The sequence below is a fragment of the Piliocolobus tephrosceles genome, chromosome 9, assembly GCF_002776525.5.
Source record: "Piliocolobus tephrosceles isolate RC106 chromosome 9, ASM277652v3, whole genome shotgun sequence".
In the NCBI taxonomy this organism is placed as follows: Eukaryota; Metazoa; Chordata; class Mammalia; order Primates; family Cercopithecidae; genus Piliocolobus; species Piliocolobus tephrosceles.
Genome location: NC_045442.1, coordinates 73307586 through 73328522, shown reverse-complemented (window position 1 = coordinate 73328522; position 20937 = coordinate 73307586). Strand labels below are relative to the sequence as shown.

Here is a 20937-nt window from a genome sequence, read left to right as displayed (position 1 = left end):
ACCCCCCCCCAGTGAATTGGGTAGAAGTGAGGGAAAAAAGAGGAATGAAGGGTGAAGGCTAGAGTCAGGGCTTAGATTGTATTGATCTTAACCAAGATGAGGGATACTAGAGAAGGAGCAAGTTTTGGATAGTAGGAAGTTAAGCATTCTATCTGGGCTATGTTAGGTAGGAGATGTGTACTAAACATATACACAGTGATATCATAAAGGCAGTTGGATCTTAGAGTCTGGAGTTCTGGGGATAAGTGTGAATTGGAGATGAATATGTAAATGTGGGTGCTGTTTCTTGTCCTGGCAAGAAACTGATGACACACTTAAATGGGAAAAAGGAGGAGAGTTTTATGAAGAGAATGTGTAAAGTTATGGCCAGATAGTTAAGGAAAACCAATAAGGGATGGCCAAACACTCCAGAGCTAGCAAGAAAGGGGAGCCACCTTCACCCTAGATCTGTAGGGTCAAGGGGAAGGAGGGCTATCAGGAACTGGAGAGAGAGGCTGTCATGTGCCATTTCATGGACCTGGCCAGGAGGGCACCCAGGGGGTCAAGGTGGTGACCTCATCCCCCCTCACCCTACAGTCTCCTGTTGACTCCTCCCACCTGACATGCAGACCAGGAAACTGGAGGACAAGGCCACAGTGAGAAGAAAACCCTCATTTAGTGCATGTTCTCAGGGCTGGATAGCATGGGAATTGGTCCAGTCAGCATTGGAGTAAAATAAGCTATGAAACTCCAGAGGGGGTTTGACAGAGGAACCCACTGACTCGTGGCTTTCGTTTTTCCTTCTCTGCAGACCTCCTCAACTCTGTCTCACTTTGGCTGTCCAGAAAAGGTGCTTTCACAGTGACAAGGTTGATATTTTCATTTGACCGAGAAACGACATACTTCTGCCCCCTCAAGTATATATTTGACCAGACTGTGGGACTTTTGGTGTTGTATTTAACTTCCCCACCAAGGGCCCAGGGCTCATTGCCCACGTGTCCCCACGAGTAGCATCAAAGGCTGTTCTCAAAAATGAAAGACGAGTGAGCAGACGCAGTGTGTCACATCAGCAACTTTTTTTCCCAGTTCCTTTGCAAATGGAAGTTTATGAAAAGGAACACTAACTCAAATCACAGAGTCCTGTGTTTGAAATAAATGGTCTTGCAACAAACATTTCCGTCTGCAAATGTCTAAACCTTTCAAAAGATTAAAGGAAATTAATGCTGGCGTGTTTCATTAATTTGGCACCACCATGGAGGAAATGTGGTACTCATTTCATTTGGGTGGATTATGAAATGTGTCAGTTTTTCCATTCTCTTTTTCCAGGGCATTTTTTTACTGCAAGGCCTGTCATGATGACATCACAGATCCCAAAAGAATAAAAAAATGTGGCTGTAAACGGCGTAAGTAGTGTTTCTCTCCCCGTCCCCTCCCTCTCTCATTCCTATTCCCCAAATTCCTTTTCCTTTCCTTTTCTTATTAGAGAAACACTAAACATCAAGAGTTTTCTTGAATATGTTTATGTTTCACCCACCAGTTTAAAGAAATATGAAATCAATACCTGTCCTTGCTTTGTTAGAGCAGAGGATGAAAAATCACCACCGTCAATACCTAGGAATGAACCCTGTGCCTAGTCCCTGCTTCTTTACTCTAGAGACGCCTCAGTAGATGTGTCCAGTCTAAGAGACAAGTATGATATATAAAAAGGAGGAGAACTAAAGCCATAGAGAATGAAGTGTTTTTGTATCATGATTTCCAGTGGATTGGGGGCCCCTGGGTATATAGGGTTGAGAGAGAAACTAAATCTGAGGACTTGGTCTCCAAAATGGAAGTTGACTCTTTCCATTTGGAATTCCTGCCAGTTTTAATACCACAGGCCAGAATCTGCAACTGTGATGCCTTCAGACTGCCCCCAAGAAAAAACTTTCCATTGTCAAAGGGCTTCAATTGCCATCGTCCCAAAGGTCGACCTCAAGCACTGTTGCTCTTTGGGGTAGACTAGACTGGGCTCAGTTGTTTCTGGCATATTCTGTCTCAAGACCCTTCTAAAGCTGTTTGCCACTGGGGCCTCTTGAGAAAGATATAGTGAGTCTAGAACGTGGAATTGTGAGCTCCTGAGACACCATGACTTAAGTGGCCTTTGCTTTGAGAAGGTTGTGCCTTTTGCAGTAATTATGCTGTATTGCCTAATAGAAATTGTTCTCAACCCTCGGAAAAAAAATAACAACAAAAAAAAATGATGCCATCCTTCCTATGGTGAGTTAGTGTTTTAAAAGCTCCTCACCATCATTGCTTTGATTCTCACCCTAACCCCATGTAATCGGCAGGGTGTGTTATTAATCCCATTTTACAAAAAGAGGAAACTAATCTTCCAAGCTTGAGAGGATGAGATTGCTGACAAGTCACACAGCCAACATACAGGGATTTGGGCACACCTGAAGGCCTCTATTGATTCTCTGGGTGCTCTAACATTTTTTTGCAGAAGGGAAAGGAAAGATGGGCAGTCTTGGGTCTGATGAGTAAGAACAATTATGAAAGATTACCCCATAAAAATCCTGGTTCACAAGCAGAAGCCAGACAGAAGAGCACCATTTCTGAGGTATGCCACTGAAGGAAGGACGTTTTTCATTATACCCCTAGAGGGGGTACAGAAAATGTAGAACCAGTCATCTATAAATATCACTCTGCTGGAGCATAAAGAAGTTCCTCAATCCATGGGGAAAATTCCCTTGGGGTGCACTCTTGGTCTAGAGAAGTTTCTGCAGAAATCCCCTCAGGATGGGGCAGCTTAGGCCCATGGGTTTCCTCCCCCTGTTTCCACTGACTTAATACTGCTGGTCCCCTTCTCCCAGACTCTTATGAAGATGAGTATTTATTGATATCTCAAAACAAGAGCCTCTAATTTCTTGGGACCTAAGAATTCCCTGATTCTGACAACCTACCAAGAAGAGCATCTAAGAGAGAACAAGGCCTAGAACGAACCTCACTGCCCATTCAACCCCCACGGACCCCATGAATCCAAAGACCATCTTCACCAGGCAGTCCATCCTAGCCATGCTCAGTTGGTTGTGGACACAGCAGCATGGCTGAGTTGACCAGACATCTCCTGAATCATTTCAATCAGAAGGAGCACAACCGTCTGAGGGTTGAAGCAAATAAGAGAGAACAACAAATACAAGAGGTGAACAATTCTGTAAGGAACGCTTGTAGTAAGGAGTTGAGAAAGGGAGGAAAGTGAGGCCAATAATCCCTGACAGGATATTTACCAGACCCTCGTCCCACAGAGTATCAAGGAAATAGCAAGACTGTGATTCATGTATTGATTAACCATTCACATATTTTTGAGTATCTTCTTTGAATGAGGTGCTATTTTTGGTTCCAGGGATAGAGTGGTGAACAAGGTAAAGTCCCTGCCCTCCTGAATCTTTTACTCCAGTGAATGGAGACAAACCATGATCATGCAAATAAATAAATTCAGAGATAGCCAGTGCTAAGAGGAGAGAAGAGACTGCCTGAGGGTTGAGGAATACTTCAGTGGTGCTACTTTATAGCTTGGAAGGTCAGGAAGGCCTCAGTCAGGGCTGATGTTGAGGCCAAGACCCAATCCAGGTAAGGAGAAGAGCAAAAGTCAAGGTCAGGAGGCAGGAATGAGTTTGTGGTGTTTGAAGGATAGAAGAAAGACTAATGGCACTGGGGAGATAATAGTATGAGATGAGATTAGAGAGGGAGGGAGGGAGGGGCCGTGGTAAGAAGTGGGGGTTTTAGTCCTATATTAGGAAGTCATTGGAAGATTTTAAGTGAGGAAATGTCATCATTAGTTCTTAGTTTAAAAGATGTCCCTGGTGTCCAGATGGAGAGCATTCTCGGGAGGAAGGAGTGGAAGTGGAAGGATGAGGTGAGAACTTCTCTGACTCTTGCTCTGACATTGGAACGTCCCTCATAGGATGCCATAGTGGAACACAGCAGACTAAACTGTCCCTAGAAATAAGAAATAAGGATTTGTCCTCTAGGATATTTTTCCACCTTGGTTCCAGACAAGTAAACAGCAGCAAGCTTTAGCTTCATCCTGGAGAGAGAGGCACATAATTGTTTGAAATAATTTTATTCTCTTCATTTCCTTTGAAATTGGTGGGGCTAGTGAGGTATATAATCTCCCATTACACACTGCACCAATTGCTGCAAAAGGCCTGCCTCTACAAAGCCAAGCCAGTGCAACAAGGGCCTCACTTCCTTCTCTGTACATCTGTGTGCCTTCTCCCCCAACCTCAGCTTCTTCATTTCACAAAGGCCTTTGGCTATGTAACAATCAGAATTGTCCGAATATTGTTCCTACTAATTGAAAGGCCATAGATCAGAGGGCAGGATGCAGATGTGTGTATGAGGTGAGGGGGTGGTTAGAATAAAATGAATTATTAAAAGTAAACCTCCCCATGTAGGACAGGCAAGTGAGGAAATTGGAGAAGATGTTTTAGCTGCAAAAAAACTTTAATTAGAAGAAACTAGGATTATTAATAACACACTGCGGGGACCCCCATGCCTTTGAACAGACATTGCTTAGTTCCCAGTCTAAGTTGGAGAAGACAGCTGACACACATACTCATCTGTCCAAACGTGTTAGTCCAGGTATTAATAATTCACCCTGGAATGGTAGATCCCTTGAGGGCAGAGCCCATGACAGTCGCTGGTCCTTACCCATAGCTTCCTAACCCTTCTTCCCCAACCCAGTCTTCCCCTTTCACCTCCACCCCTACCTCCTCATTCACTTTCATTCAGTAACCTTCAACATTTCACGTCATCTCATCTGGAGAAATATCAGGTGCAGACATTCCATTTCTGGAAATCCTGTGATAGTATAGTTTAACGTTTGCATTTCTTTCCATTTCTTCATAGCTCTCTATCAAGGAAAAGAGTCAAATTCAGCTGTCTGGCCGAGGAGCAAGTTCTCAGGGTCTACTATTTACTCATTTTCTTTTTCTGTGTAACAAACATTGTCTAATGATTTATATTTCTTCCCCCAGCCTCTAAAAGTTTGCCAAAGTGTGGACTCCTAGGGGACAAGTAATGTCTAGTTTGATGTGTTTGAAGGAATTTTCTTTGACTGCAAATCATTGACATATCTTTGATTTATTTTTTTTCTCTTTGCTGCCTTGGAATACGGCCCCTACTCTATTTTAACTGCACACTGGTAGTGATATATTGTGAGTAAAACGGGTTCCCAGCAGCCCGGAGTCCAGTTCCCCCTGTCTTTCTCTAGAAGAGATACTCTTTTAATTTTCTGTACAGTTGTAGTTTCCTTTTTACTTTTGATATTTATGTTGCATGTAGCAGTGACATCATGCCCCAACTCCTTCATCCCCCAATGCAGTCTACAGAGTAGTCTGGAGCCAGAGAGTCCACAGGGAGCCTGCTCTCCATCCGTCCACCGCAGTCCCCAGGCTCTGGCCAGCTTCGGGCACTGTCTTATTTTTCCATTTGAAAATAAGACCTTGACAACAGTGTATTTCTCTTGAAGACCTTGTCTCAGGACTTTTAAGGGACTCTGATTAGGCTGAAATAATTACCACTATAGCTGTAGATGCTTCATCAGCTGGGGTAATTGTCATGCTTGCCTTTCTTAAATTATACTTGGTCTCCTTTGCTATTGAGCTTGAATTCCTCTCCTAAAGGAAACACATATGCCACATATATATTCCCATGTTGTGATATATATATATATATACACACACACACACACACACACAATATGTACCATGATGTATCAGAATATATGTACATTCTTATATGTAAACATTCATATTTTTACTCAACTTTGGGACTGTAAGTATCTCAATTGTCTTACTGGAGACAAGTATTTGCACAGTGGTAATTATTTTCTGCAGTCTACGAAATTTCCTAGCTTTACAATGAAGTTTTTCTTTTAGTCAGTACTCAGTAGGACACACCCAGTTGCTTTATGAGTGTTAGTCAGACATCTTGGAAGATCTGTTTACCTGTTTAAGGCAGAAAAACTGACTGGAGGAGAACATTCCATTTCAGCAATGAGCTATGCGTAAGTCTGATCAAATCAATGCAAGTGTCTGAACCTCTAGCTTACTCAAGGAATAGGATGCCGTTTTACTCAACAAGATGTGGCCATTGAGGAGGAGCTTTTAAGGCCAGCGTTGAGCTTTGGGTCTTTACTCGTGTTTGTAAGGCTCTACTGAAAAGGAGATTCAATCTGTGGAACAGTTCAGTCCAATGGCTCTGGAATTTGGAGAAGATGTTTCAAATTCAGTCCTCTCATTCCTTTGCAGCAAAAGAGGCAAGTTGATCATCTGATTTTTGTTAGTCATCAGTATTTGGAGGGTATAGATTGCTCACTTTAAAAACAAAACACAATGACCTTCTTCAATTCAATGCACAATCTTGCCAAAATCGACTCTGTGGCTTTCTTCATCGACAGAACCCTTTAACGATGGCTTGAGGGCATGGCCCACTTTCATACCTGCAGAGTTGCATACTAAATTGAATGCTCCTTCAGAAATGGAGAGGAAATGTAATGTCAATCAACCAAGAACTCTAGTGCCAAATACTTCTGCCTTCCTCAGCCACAATATGGTCATTAGGGGCAGAATCAACTAGCTTGGTGTGCTCTGTGCTGCCAACATTAACTAGCTTTTTCTTTCTCCTCTTTCTGTTTTTGGAAAACCACCTGGAAGACCCTTCTTCTTACTCCAGAAGGTAATGGGAGGAATTTTGCTAAGTGGAGATATCATTTCTCATTTATAGGACTTGAAAGAATATTCTCTGATCGCCAGTGCCACATCAAAGGCCTCATCTTAAATCCTGGTGGACTTTTTCTTCTGTGGATATTTTTAATAATAATGTTGGTTGCTGCAGAGCCCATGAAGAGTAGCTCCAGGGTTTATGCTTGGAAATAATCCCTCCTTCATTTGACTGATTTTAAAAGTGAGGTTGTGACCTGAGAAGTATCTATTGATTGAATGGCAGATGTTTTTCTCTTCCATCCCAGTCTTCCCTTGAATTTGCTTCACTTGAAATCTAAAATATTTTTCCTCAGCAGTTGGAAAACTCCACTTGGGCCCCTCAGTCCAGTACTGCTTTTTTTCTGCCCCTTCCAATCCACCCTGGAAATTAAGATTCTGCAATTGGAAATTGACTGACAGTTTGGTTGCTGATGCAGGAGGCAGATGGTGCTGAGGATAGGATGGAATCCAATTCTTCCATCCATTCCAGGCTTGGCTCAGAAAGGGCAGCCAGCAGAGAACCTGAGTTTGACAGCTGATTATCCATTTGACTTAAGGAAAGAGCAGTAACTAAGCTGCGTCTTCACCAGCCACTTTCCAACAGGTTTCTGGTCTCATGATCACGGCCTTTCAGAATAGAGGAAAAGTTGTCCAAGAACACTTCTGAGAAGCCTTTTTGTTTTAAACACTCAAGAGTAAACAGTTAGTTTTGATGATGTCCATTAGGGAAATACTTTTATTTTGTCTCTAAATAGTACTAGGAAGTTATAATGGAAATATCGGTTGAATATCCACTTCACCCTGGTGAAGAAAAGTACATAAAAGCTTTTTCTCAAATTGTGAAACTGCTAGGACCTAGGTCTTCGGAGGAAGATGAGACCCAGGGTCAAATTCTTAGCAACCACATAACCTCATAGAATCCATGGCCCTGGTCCGATAGCAAGAACTTTATGAAGTGGACCACACGGTAAACTGAGTCCCTAGAGCCTTGTATTTCTGCTTTCCTAGAGTTAAGTCGGCCTATCGGGGCAATTAATTGAGCATGAAGTTTCAAGAGCCCTAAGATGGGAAGACAAGTAGCTTCGGTGTTCACACTTGCCAGAGACACACTCTTGTCTGCTCCCAGTCTCAGGAAGCCGCAGCAGGGCTTTAAAAAGGAGACCCAGTCAGCTGCCACCGAAATAGTCCTACTGTGCCAGCTGTGGCTGCAGACCCTAGGCTCATCTCCTAGGACCTCTCACCCTTTCATTCCCCCTACCCCTAATCATCTGCTGTGGATCGTGAGAAGCCATTGAATTGAAATGACACTGCACATATTTCAATTCTCAGAGACAGCAGGGTCCTCTTTCTGCTCCTTTTGGAGAAAGGCTAGTTCCAATTGCCCGTGAACTAGCTGCTCTTCCACATCGATCCACTAGATGTCCTCATAGATCTACTTTGCATTACCATTGACATCCTGGGGAAAACCTTGTCTGAGAATTGGGATTTGGTAAGGGAACAATGGGTGACTATGTAAGAAAGAAAATTAGCAAACACCAAAGGAGAGAGGATGCTTTGTGTGGCCAGGGAGTAGATAAGAAATTTATTTCTGTTTTAATAAATCTGAAACTTTCAAAGTTGCACTTTGAGACCTAACCTTGGGAATTTAAAGTGGAACTCTTCGTATCTAAAATTAACGTTCTAACCTAAATCAGCTCTAGAAAAGGAAACAATCACTGAGAAATGGAAACAAAGCACCAGTGGTTCTGAATATCCTGATTCACTAAAAAAAAAATTGAAGGATCAGGAAGCCAGAGAGAGTTGAGAGAGATGAGGGGTGGTAATTTCCAAATTAGGAGGTCCATGACTTAACTTTGATAGAATTTAATTTTACAACTTGAGAGTATAATTTTACACAGAGAGTGTTCAATTCTTCTGGAACATCTACCACCAGGGAGTCAACTCCTCATCAGCTTTTAGTTAAAGAGCTTGTTCATGATTTGAATAATGGCCCAGAGGAGAGCTCTTCCTGGCGAGTACTCATATCCTTCAAGCCTAATGAATCGCTCCACCAGGTCTTACCTTTAAGAAAGTGGACCCAGAAGTCTCTAGGTGAAGACACCTGACAGGGAGTCAATGGAAATGGACTATGCCAGCAGTAGCAAAAAAGAGCCACCTTCCCAGTTGGTGGCACCTTGATCTAGACATTCTGATTCATGAAGGTTTGTCAACATGTGGGGCTCAATAGTTTTTAACTGTTTCTGTCTTGTCTTTGAGCCTCTCATTGATCGGTCTTGCTGATTTTGTGTGTGTGGGTGTGTGTGTGTGTGTGTGTGTGGTGGTGGTACTTGTTTGTCTTTTGAGATTTCTATTTTGCATTTGGTGTGAGTGTAAAAATGATTGGGAAGGAATGACGAGTAATAGCATGTTTTCTTTTTTATGCATATGCTGCTTTGGAATGTGACTGCTTATAATTAACAGTTAATCTTCTTATAGCAAATGGTTTTTTGCTGCTTCGATTACCAGTTTCAGCCTGTTCCTGCATGCTAACAATAAGAAATTTTAGAACAATGCATGGTCACCAGAACGGCTAACAATAACAGTTGCAAACAGTCCCTGAGAGCCACTGGTTTGTCGCTGTGTTTCCTCCTGAACTCATATCAAGTAGGAGGTTTACATCACCCATTCTCATCCATTTGCCTCTGAACAAATAGTTTCAAAAGTTATTTCATCTCCATCATCCTTCCCCTTATCCTTAAAGATGGTATATTTATAAGAACTTTCTTTCCCCATAAATGTGTCAGATTCTATTATTGTATATAAACCCAAAATGGCAGTATGGAAATGAAAACCAGGGACTGTTGCTAATGAGAAGCATAGCATTCCAGAGTTTGATGGGCTTCTCTTCTGCTACAGCATTTGATTAAAAAAATTGTTTTTCAAAACGATTTATCTATGGTGAAACAAAAAATCATCCTTGTTTTCCTCTTCTGTGTAAATAACAAATCAGTATTTCCAGTAAAAGAAATAAGAAGGAGAAAACAAGGGAATGTCTGCAGATTGTATGCCAGATCCAGATACATTTAAGATAAATTTATGTTCATGTCTTTAATTGAAGACTTTTTTCCCTTTCTTGACTTCAGCCATTGCTGTTTGTTTGGGATGTCTGGGCATTCACACCATGCCTTCTAAATTCCTCTGATTCAAATGCTATAGTGGAACTTTTTTTGTTGTTTGTTTTTTGGTAAAAGCTAAAGCTCAAAGGAATGATATACCACCATTGAACAGGGCTGGGGCTGCATGATGATCTGAACAACAGACTAGTGAGGACACTAAAAGAACATGTCACTAAAAATGTGAGCCAAGTTTACAAGAATGGAGTTGCTGCTGAAGAGATCTCTCATTCATCTCCCCCAGTGCCTGTTCTTCACAATCATAACGTTACCCTTGCTTGACAAATATACTGTATGGCAAGTCATAAAGGTCTTAGAACAGGACTTGACCCATTTGAGAGATTTAAACCCCTCTTCCTGGTGACTGTAACATTCAAAGAGGGCAAAACCACAAGCCATATTTTAAAATAAGAGTGCAACCATTCTCTACAAAGAAAAAGAAAGAGGGGGGGAAATGACTTTCAAAATGGAAGGTGTGGATGCAGGGAATAACACCTCCTCAGTTTAGGTTTACTATTTGGCAGTAATGCTTAGAATAAATGTGAATTCTTCTCCTACCTTGTGAGAGAAGCAGGCCAGTTCATGCTAAGTGATAAGCAAACATGTTTGCCTGTTGTAGCATCAAAGTGAGGTACAAAAACATTCTCTTGTACTGAAATATAAATTGGCTTGAAAGGCAAAGGTGAAGCACATTGGAAACTACGATGCTGACTTCCAACAACTTTTATAGGTTACCACTCAGTTTGGATCCCCAGGCAGTGCAGAACCTACCATACCAGCTTTAGAAGAGCTATCAATGCCGCATGCAAATTGCATTAAGATATTTCACACGGAACCTATTCTTTTATTTCATGTTTTGTCAGTTTTAATCGATTTTGGCAAATATTTTCTGTACAAGGAAAAAAAAAAAGAATATGATTAACCAATAACCTGATTGCTTCCTGAATTTCTATTTGGTGGGGAGTGAAAGGCAGATGCGATTTTCAGATCCTCTCAGCTTTAAGCAGAAAATACACCCATGAGTAGCTAAATGCATTCCAATAGAGCAACATCTCATATGCTTTTGGTGATTTCTTATTTGTGAACTGCCTTTAATGTCAAATCTGCAGCATTAGTCTTGAGTAGCTGCATTTCTTATATGGACAGATTTGGATATTTGTTCTGTCAAGAGTAAATTTAAATTCCTGTAGCCATCATGTAAACTCACTCTCGGGAAGTTCAGCAAAGGCATCCTCAGATTCTATATTAACACGTAATCGTTTCACATCTAATTTGATGAAAGCTTATCCCAGCCTCTGCCTAATGCCCAGAAATGGATGGAAATTAGAAAGCCTACATATTAGATATTTTTGCCTCTTGCAAAAACCATTTATTATACCAAATTAGCAACTAATTTAATTGATTGGCAGTGTGTGTATTTTGTCCTCCTGTATTAATCATACCAGGGGGAAAGTGTTGGTTACATTTTTTGCTGTCGATAATTTGCTCTTCTTCCCATCTGAGAACCTGAGTGTATTCAGCCATGCCCTTTTCCTGTGGTCACCGCTTTACCTAGGGGAGAAAAATCATGTGCAACAGCCTTGGGGGACGATAAAGGCAATTTATATTTTTGCTGCTTTTTTGATGTACAACCAAACTGTTACCAACAATCACTCTGCATTTTTTTCTGGGTCAAGACTGTTAAAGTGAACTAAGACCTGTGTTAAATCCCTTCAGCTCCCTTCCAGCTGCCTTGCTGTGTGTGACCTTGCCATTAATTGCCGCTCTTCCTCTCCTCCCATCCAACCACACGGTTATAGCCAAGATGTCCATCTACAAGAGAATGAGACGGGCATGTTGTTTTGATTGCGGACGTTCTGAGCGTGACTGCTCGTGCATGTCAGGCCGTGTGCGTGGTAACGTGGACACCCTTGAGAGAGCCTTCCCACTTTCTTCTGTCTCTGTTAATGATTGCTCCACCAGTTTCCGTGCCTGTAAGTTTAACCTCAACACATGTAGTTCCATGTTTGTGCTGTCTGTGGTATCATCCCTGTCTTGTGCTGTGCCCTGTGGTTCTGAGTCAGTCGGGCTGATGTCTTCTTCCCAGTGTGAACTCCTGTGTGGTGACATGTTGCCCCAGCTGCCTGTGTCTCTGTGTACGTGCTGAGGAAGGCCTCCCTTTTGATTTTCTTAACTTGTGCTTCTCGTAATAGCATGCAGGACTGTGATATTACAGTCTGGTGATATCTTTCCTCTCTCTCCTTTAAATAAATGTAAATGTAAATTAAAGTGACAGCATATCACCTACTGTATTAATACAGAGATATGCAGAAGTGTACATCTTAATATTTTTGAAATGGCTGTAAATTGAATTGTATCACAGGGAGGAAGGAAAGGGTGTAGCGAGAACAAGCCAGCTCTAGAATTAAATTGCTTTTAGTGAGCTTAGATAGTTTCTTAGATAGCTTCCAAAATACAACAGTTTTGATGCAGATGGATATATATATATATATATATGTATTTTTTTTTCTTTTTACGGTGTCTCTCTAACCTGTGCCTCATTCCTCCAGTGCCAGATTTTGTCTTTTGTTCTGGAAAAGAGTATTCTATGTCTGTCAGCCTGCATTGGGCTAGTGGATTCCAGACTCAGAAAGATGACTATTTTGAAGAACTGTTCCATTAATATATTTTATTTTTCCAATAGTATAGCCCCTGTTTAACTAAGGTATCTTGTAGCAATTGTGATTCCAAATGCCAACAAAAAATTTAAGTCAGAATCCTCTGTGATTTCCCTGAGTCCATAGCACAGGCCTCTGATATCAGTCTTCTTTGTCATCCACAAGCTCAGAGATGTTAAAGAACCTGTCAAGGTTATGCAGCTAGTAGCTGGCAAGGCTGAGATGTGTCAGTTTCCTGAGACCTCCCTTATCCTTGCCTTCACCATGGACTTTGCTGTTTTCCTGATATGGTTCATAAGTGAAGTTCCTGAAAGCTCCAGTTTGAGACCCTGGGACTGTGGGTCTTGGTCCAAGTGCCAAAGGGGCTGTGGTTCCACTGGAGGACTTTACTTGAAGTATAACTAACTTTGTTTTCATGTTTTGGTAGCATAGAAGGTAAGAGATGCTTCTCGTTTCTGCACTTCCTCCCTTCCTCTTTAGAGCACCCAACACATTTATTGCTAACCTCTTGCTCCCTGTCCTCTCACCTTCCAAGTGCTCAGAGCTGGTTGAGCTACACTTTCCCCAGCAGGGGTAGGTGTACACTGACAACAAGAGGAAGAAAATCACTGAGCTCTTAAGCATTTATTCCCATGGCAAATGAACTGGCTTGACTCCCCTGTGCTGGTGTTGAGGCTGTTCCCAGCAGAGTGCGGCTGTGTAGCAGGGATCCATGAGGCCTCTGGGGCTCAAGGAACTGGGACTTCACTGTGTGCCATGCCAGGTGCTTATGTTTGGGCCCGAAGTTCAAGTGCAAAGCGTGATCTGTGCATCGAGCCATATTGGAGGCATTTGGAAAACTTTCATCTAGGACCAGAGAGTCATCCTCTCTGATTCATGATTTCCTGCTGCTCCAGAGCAGTGCCAAGGGACAGGATTCACTTCAAAGTGATACCTAATGGAGGTTGCATTGAGAGGGAGTGTGGACTGCCCCATGGGCCTAAAATCTTGGAAAGATTTCTGTTAAAATCCTTAGATGCTGACATATGAATCCTTATCACTTTATTTTCCCCTGAAGAGTTCTCTGTAGTTCCTATGCCAGTACAGAGATAAGCTAGGGCAGAGCTGCACAGAGAATTTGTCTGTCTACGACGTGCGGCAAGATACCACGTTCAAAGATAGGCGCTGGGGAGGAAGAACAGAGGAGGGCCTAAGGTGGCATGAATTGGTCACATCTCTTTGACTGATGGTGGTGAAAGTAACCACAATGGTAACCCCCCCAGCTTACCCTTCTGCCTAATGCACAACTTTTGTTCTCACATAATCATGAGGCTCTAAAACCTTAGCCTAGATTCAGTGGAGAAGAGAAAGGAGCCACTGTGGCTCTGAGCTAGGGCCCCTTGGTCATGTCCTGGCGCTGGCCAACAATATCAGTCACAGCAAACTCTGTGTCCCCCACGTAGACCCCATGGTGCCCAGTGTGTATAATTTCCATTATATCCAAGAGAAATCTTAATTAGAGGGATTTCTCAGCTGTGCAATTCAATCCAACCGTTGATGGAGACCAGGGAGAAGAAAATCTTGGGGTGGGGTTGTCCCATTCTCTAAGAAACATTCTGTGAGTGGCATGTTGTCCCTCCTGTGCCTCCAAAATCAGTCCCCACCAGGGAACACGTGGAGCTTTGGGCTGCATGTTGGAGCCTTAACTGGCACTGACAGCTCAGGGGGTGGTTTGCCTTCTCCGTTTCATCAGTCATCCTGCCGTCATCACTCCATCAAACAAAAGCAGATTTCATCCATCCCTGTGTGAGACCACTCACCTTTGACCATTAATAATAAGTTAGAAAAATCCATTCCAATTTGAGCCCCTTCTTGGGCCTGCATAAGCCCTTCTTCTCCAATTAAAAAAATGTCTGTCTCTACGTGAAATTCCACTGGCAGCGCTCCAATAGCAATCCCCAGGCATCCCTCGCTGGTGGTGGAGTTGGGTGGTGCCCATTTGACAGAGCAAGTTGACTCAAGAGCAGCGGTGAGAGTGGGCTTTTCATTAAATATGAACAGATGTGAAATGTAGAGGGTTTGACAATTAGAAATGGCAGGAGAAGGGCCCTTGAATCAAAGTGAGGTCAGATGGGCGGATCAGATTACTTCTCTTACATTCTTTAGTTGTTCTGAAAATCATTTTGAATTAGTGTCAGCAGAGCCATGATGAGTTTTGCCCTTTGTCTTTTATGCTAGGGCTGTATTGTTTCCCAAGACACTCATTAAAGGTCATTATACTATTATGGAGCTTGCTTTGGTCGCAGTTTCCCAGTTGAGCCAGTGTGCTTTGGAGACTGCCTAATTCATTTCTCTCTTGCCTTTCGTCTCCCTCTTTACTCTATTTTTTTTTCTTATAAGGGGAAAAATTTCCGTTTTTAAGGGATGTTAAATTGAAACACAAAGTCCCATTATGTGTTTTCTGAAGTGGGAAGAGAAGTAGCTGGTTCCCAGAGGAATGGTAATATATTACAAGTGTTCACACAGTTCTGAAAACCTGCCTTCTAACAGCAGGGGCTGCCTGCTCAGTGCACCGCTCTATGGAGGTGTGGCCCATTACCGTGGATCGGTTAAGTCATGTGCTATTATGATAGTTGTCTTCTGTGGAACTCAGGAGGAGATGGAAGGCCAGACTGTGTTGACCAAAAGACCTTCAGAGGGGAAGGACTAGTTAAGGAAAGACAAAAATCAAAATAAAAGGTGTCAGGAAAGTAAGGCAAATTGTGACGGATAAGGATTCATCACAAAAGGATTTTATTTCTGGCAAGACTGAAATGTTCAATATGGTAGGCTAGAATCAGTGCATAGAGTGTCATTTTATGATCATCTTGGTTTTGTTTCCACTTCAGATGGTCCTGGGCAAGAGTCCCAGCTCTCTCAAAAGACATCAGGATGGTGTGGGCCTTGGCTTTTTCATAAGTAGCTGTGTCCTAGTACTATTAAATGTAAAACATGAATGTCTAGCAACATATACATGCACATAAATACAGAAGTAGATTCCAATCAGTATGATTTCTTCCCACTATAATTTTGTAAAATGGACCTTTCTCTCTCTTTAGAAGTTAATTCTTGTTATTTCAGTCTTGCCTGCTATCTGATTGCTAAGTGTAATAGAAAGGGACAATTAAAATTATGATGCAGTGGCAACGCAGGACCATATTGATTCAGACCTGCTGAGACCTGCCTGACATGATTCTGGTCACAAAGCATCAGTAACTCTGGCACAAACAAATTAATCATATGGTAGAAGAGAAGCAGACCTTTAGACTTGCACTTGGAACCAGCTTTAGCTAAAGTACATGTGTGATCACTGACACCAACCTTTCAATTTACTAATAGTTTAGACCGGCACAATTACATGCATCCTTTTGCAAACTACTGTAGCTAATTTTAAATTATATATGACTTTTATTTCGGGTATAAATATAATACAAGAAGGCATTTAACTCTGATGGTTAAGCTGAGAGAAGTCCAATATGGTTAGGTTGAAGGGAGACATACCAAAATCAGTTTAGTGTAATCTTGAGTCTTGTCAGATAATAAACAAAAATCAGCTTATCCCGAGTAGCCTTTGGTTTGTACATTCAGAGAATTAACATTGTCAATAGAACTAAAGTCACTGGAGTGAACTAATGGCATTTTGAAGTACATAAAATCAGATACAAGGGCAAGGGGTGGAAACAGCTCTAGGAAAATGTCTGTAATAGGACACACCCTATCCTGACAGTCTCCAACACCTGTTAAAGGAGAGTTAATTTAATAAGCTACATTTAAAAATCAACAGCCTGTAATTATCTCATTCATTTTATGTGCAGTTTTGGGCGACTTCCTCAAATTCCCCAATCCTAAATTCTATTTGCTTATTTTACTTCTGGGCCCTAAAAGCAATGATTCACCTCTTTCCACCACCACTACCAGTGAGAAAAAGACAAAAAAAGAGAGCCAAGGATAATAAGCACAAATCAATGTGATCATAGTTTTTCATGTATTCTTTTTAAAGCCCGTTCGTCTGAGTCTCCATTTTCTTCCATCTTCCCATGCTTGCCATGCTCATGTGAGCGCGCGCTCTCTCTCTCTGTCAGTATCCATCACACCTGTGCACACCAAGCACTACCAGAGCCTTTGGGTTCTCCCCTGGCTCTTTAGCTACCCTGGCCCATGCGTCCTTATTTGACCCTTAGTACTTCATTGCAGGAAGTAAAAGCAGAGTGGCAGATCGGCCTAGCCAGCCGTTGGGTTGTCGCCTGTGACTAAGACCTAGTGATGGACCTGGAAGGGGCTTCTTAGGACACTCTTGTTGGTAGCAGGCGAGGCTACAGAAGCCACTGCCTCTTGCTTGATTTTGTGATAGCCACACTGAGCCATAGATTGACTGGAAGTATACCTTACTCTGGGCCCTAGCTCACTCTGTGCAGTGGGCAGCTTCTTAAATCAGCATTGTGAGGCAGAAATCATGCTCGGGTAAAATTGCCTTTGAGAAGGATCCTTTACATCACTCGTCTGTCAAAAGCTCCCAACACGCTGGGTTCTCCACCAGAATAAATAGCTGATTGTTTCAGTTGAGTGTCAGGTAAAGTCACTGGCTTGTATTTGGAGACCTTGTTGTGCTTCCACCACCTTCCAAACAAGAGTGTGATTGAATTCCTGAAGATGAATACACTATGAAGATGTACTGCAGGTAGATGAAAGGAGACAGGAACAGTAGGCAAAAGGCAGCCAACTTCTCAAAAGAAATTCTTTGAAACAGGATTGGGAAACAAGAAGTAGAAAGGTCAGAATGAGGGAAGCTGACAGGGTCCTTTGTGTATACCCCATCATGGGACACCTCTCTTCCCAGGGACACCGTGCTGTAATAAATGACTCGGCTCTTTAAGGACAAACTAGAAAAGACGTTGGCATGCCTCACATAAGCCCAGAAGAGACCCTTATGCAAGGTGACATAGAAATTATGTTTGCTTTTTTATTTCAGGACAGTGGCCGGTTGTCAGGATACTCATCCTGACAGCTTCTACCACCAGGCAGTGGCTGCTTCCTCTTACCTCCATGGTGGAGGGCAGATGTGGCCAGTTAGCTCCTCATCTTCCATCCTCCTCCACTATCTCAGGCGACAGATGCCAGGGCCAGCCCGCCTTCCACTTGAGCTTTCTTGTCAAGGCTCTGCCTTGAGCCCAAATCCTGACCTTTACTGTATGAAATAAAGTACTGATGAACAAGCAGAGGTTTGAATTAGAGCAGGCTTGGAGCAAATGTCAAGTCCATCTCTGCCTCCTTCCTCCACCTGCACCAGGAGCCTCGATTAGACCCAGTCTGGAGTTTGCAGCGCCTTAGGCTTTACGGGTCTGGGGAGATATAACTTATTAACAAAGAGTTATTAAATTTTTATCAATTTTACAACACAATGTAAATGCCTCCTATGAATCTACATTGTATTCATTATCATTTAAAACGTTAATTAAGTCGAAGTTGCATTTAATTTCTCTCTAAATGGGCCTCTGGGAAGAGGCTTTTAGAAACATCTGTGGGAGCGTGCGGCTCACGGAGCTGGGGAATCCCCCAGCCCGCACTCAGGCTCGCCCCCTGAGTTGATTGCTATCACGTGTCTGTGGCTAATTTGTTGTGATGCGATTGGGCATTGTCTCAAATTAGTAGCAGACCAATAATGGTGTGAAGTCACTCGAGAGAGGCTTGTGGGGCAGTGGCACAGGCTTCACTGCATCCTGCCTTCCTTCCCCATCCGGGCAGAAACGGACAGTGGGTCTGCAGCACCTCTGGTCTCCGTCATGCCTTGGGATTCTCCTTCTCATATGGTGCCCATCATTTCAGTTGGATACTTCCTTCATCGGAGATGGATGCTTGTCATCTGGCCCAGCACATTTAGGACATTTGCCAGCATGCTCTTCGGAACGATCTTAACATTTGGGATCTTTGACTCCCAGTGAAGCCTAGAAGCTGCAAGCACAGAGCAGCCAAAAATGGAAACCAGAATGGAGTGGAGGTAGAAATTATAAGCAGTTTTTGCTCATTGGTGAGGAGAGACAGAAGGAGGCATACTACCAACATTTGCTGAAAAATTGTGTTTCTCTTTTGAGGCTAGAATCATGTTTTAGTCTTATCTGAACATGGGGTCACTCCCCAAAGAGATCTATATTCTATATATACTGCATCACCAAGGGAGTGAGGTTTGTTGACACAGCAGTACTAAGAAGTGGCTAGTTGGTTAACTTGGATTCATGTCACAACTAGACTTAGTGTAGTCTCTACTCTTACTGTGTGCAAGCAACTCTGAGAACACAGGGAGGATGTGTGTATGTGTTGTTATTGTTGCTACATGTAACACTTATATAGCATTTGCTGCATTACAGGCACTACTCTGCCTATTACTACAAATATTAATTAATTTAACCCTATTATGAGGTAACTGTTGTTTGCGGTTGAGGCAACTGTAACCTGAGACATCTGCAATGTGCCCCATTTACAGACTAAGGCACAAGGGTCTCATACCAGTGAGTCTGGCCACGAGTCTCATAGCCTTATGTCACAGTCTCATGACTTGCCAAGGGTCTCATAGCCAGTGACTGGTGGAGCTGGGATTTCAACACAGGCCGTGTGGCTCCACGGTGTGTGGAGTTGGTTGAGTTGCTCAGTTACTCTTGCAGTTGAATGTGATGGATAAGTCACTTAATCTCCAAGGGAGGAGAAAAAAGTGAGGATTCTGGTATGAAAACTCGAGATAACGTAGAGAGTCCTGGGGGCCTCCTGCACAGCAGCTGGTCACCCAATTTGGCTGAAGTTTAAGACTTAGCATGCAGGGAGTGGACCCCCCTGAAGGGTAAAATGGGGCCCCATTCCTGGCAGGGTCCAGGTCAAGATTTTTGTTCTTAGTCTGTAATATGATAGAAAGTCTTTAGACAATGCTATACTATCATATTGGTGTTTGATCAGGGAAGTGACTTAACAGAGGCTTTGTTTTGGGAGGGCTGCTGTGGCTGCTGGGGAGGAAGGGACTGGCTAGGGGGCAGCTGGAAGCCCCCCTCTAAGGGAGGAGACAAACAGAGGGGAGCCTGTGGTGGGAGGACCAGGGCCCAGCTGCTCTGAGAAGCCTTCGGAAGGAAGACTTGATCTATAGTGTACAGGACCCTGCAGCTGAAGTACATTACCCAGATGCAAATCCAAGAAGTTACAGTGTTTAAAAGACAGTTTAATTAGTGGCTCTGGAGCAGTTGAATTCCATGAGCCTAATTCTCCCCAGCTGACCCGGCAGCCATTGTCATTCCCAGCTGGGTTCACTAGAGTTTCCTTCTTAATGGAGGAAGATTTCCTGACCTCTGACCCAGGACTGGGAGACCCACCCATCTGCATCCACTACCACTGGCCTTGGGGATCTACTTCTGTTTCCTTTTCCTAAGCAATATTTCTTCCTTCTTCCTCACCGTCCTCCCCAGTTCAAGTATGTCTCACATCTTGAGTGTGTTGAAGGTGACAGGCAGGCAGCTCTCACCTGCTGGTGTGAAGTATTGGCTCAGGCTGAACAGCAGACACGAAGCAAGTGGGAGCCACCAGTGGGGACACCTGGCCAGCGCTGAGGCTCTTGCTTCCAGCTGCAGGTGGTAGCTTCAGTTAGAGCTCATGGAAATACTTCTTTAAATCCCTGTGTATGGCAAGGAGACTTTTCTCCTCCTTTCTCAGGAAGTCAGCATGTCTCCTTACATCGATGGGGGAAAAATAATAAAGTGCTTCACATCCCATTCATTGAAAATGCACTGTAGTTTTCAACCACTTAACCTTCTTGAGTGGAAATACGAAACACATTTCCTGTGAAGTACTGCCACACAGGGTCCTAAAGAAGTCTTGTGGCGTTTCGAAGTACCATGCACAACTTTCTTTTCGGTTTCACTGCTTTGTGCATAAGACCTTTGTCTGTGTCCTTTCTTATGTCAGCATCTGTGGTTGTGGCATTTGTGCACACCATTGACCTCAGAGGGTCATTAAAACTGCATGGAAAAGCACTTGAGTCCTGGGTTCCCTCATGGTGGTGGGCTGTGCATGCTGAGAATGCCAACTTCTGGAAGTGCATTGTGGCAAAATGCACCAAGCCAACCAACTGTGTATTGTCTTTCTCTCTCTGGGGCTTTCTCCCAAACCAGCGTGTTGAATTACCTGGATAGTCAGGGGACCCTCCATCACCACATCTGCTTACAGGGGTTCTGCTTCCCCAGCTGACCTTTTTCCCAAAGGGAATCTAAATGGACAGAGCTAAATCCAGCATTATCAGACCCTTGCATTTGAAATCTCAGAGGGAATTGCAAAGGCCTTTCTGTAAATAGCTAGATAGTGCTTGCTTTGGAGGGTGATTGCTACATACGCCCATAGATTTTTATTCTGAGG

At 43.1% G+C, this 20937-nt stretch overlaps 1 protein-coding gene across 9 annotated transcripts in view; it reads left to right on the top strand.

The window, feature by feature from the left end:
* The window catches only part of KCNMA1 (potassium calcium-activated channel subfamily M alpha 1), a 756034-nt gene that overhangs the window by 622079 nt on the left and 113018 nt on the right, over positions 1–20937 (top strand). For 4 of the 9 annotated variants that reach the window (XM_023204859.1, XM_023204851.1, XM_023204850.1 and 1 more), the window contains exon 18: positions 1306–1382. In XM_023204859.1, the coding sequence (XP_023060627.1) occupies positions 1306–1382 (77 nt within the window). Of the gene's footprint in view, positions 1–790; positions 1151–1305; positions 1383–11676; positions 11851–20937 lie in introns of those variants that run through there. The other 5 variants (XM_026455332.1, XM_023204861.1, XM_023204860.1 and 2 more) reach the window with 3 other exon arrangements.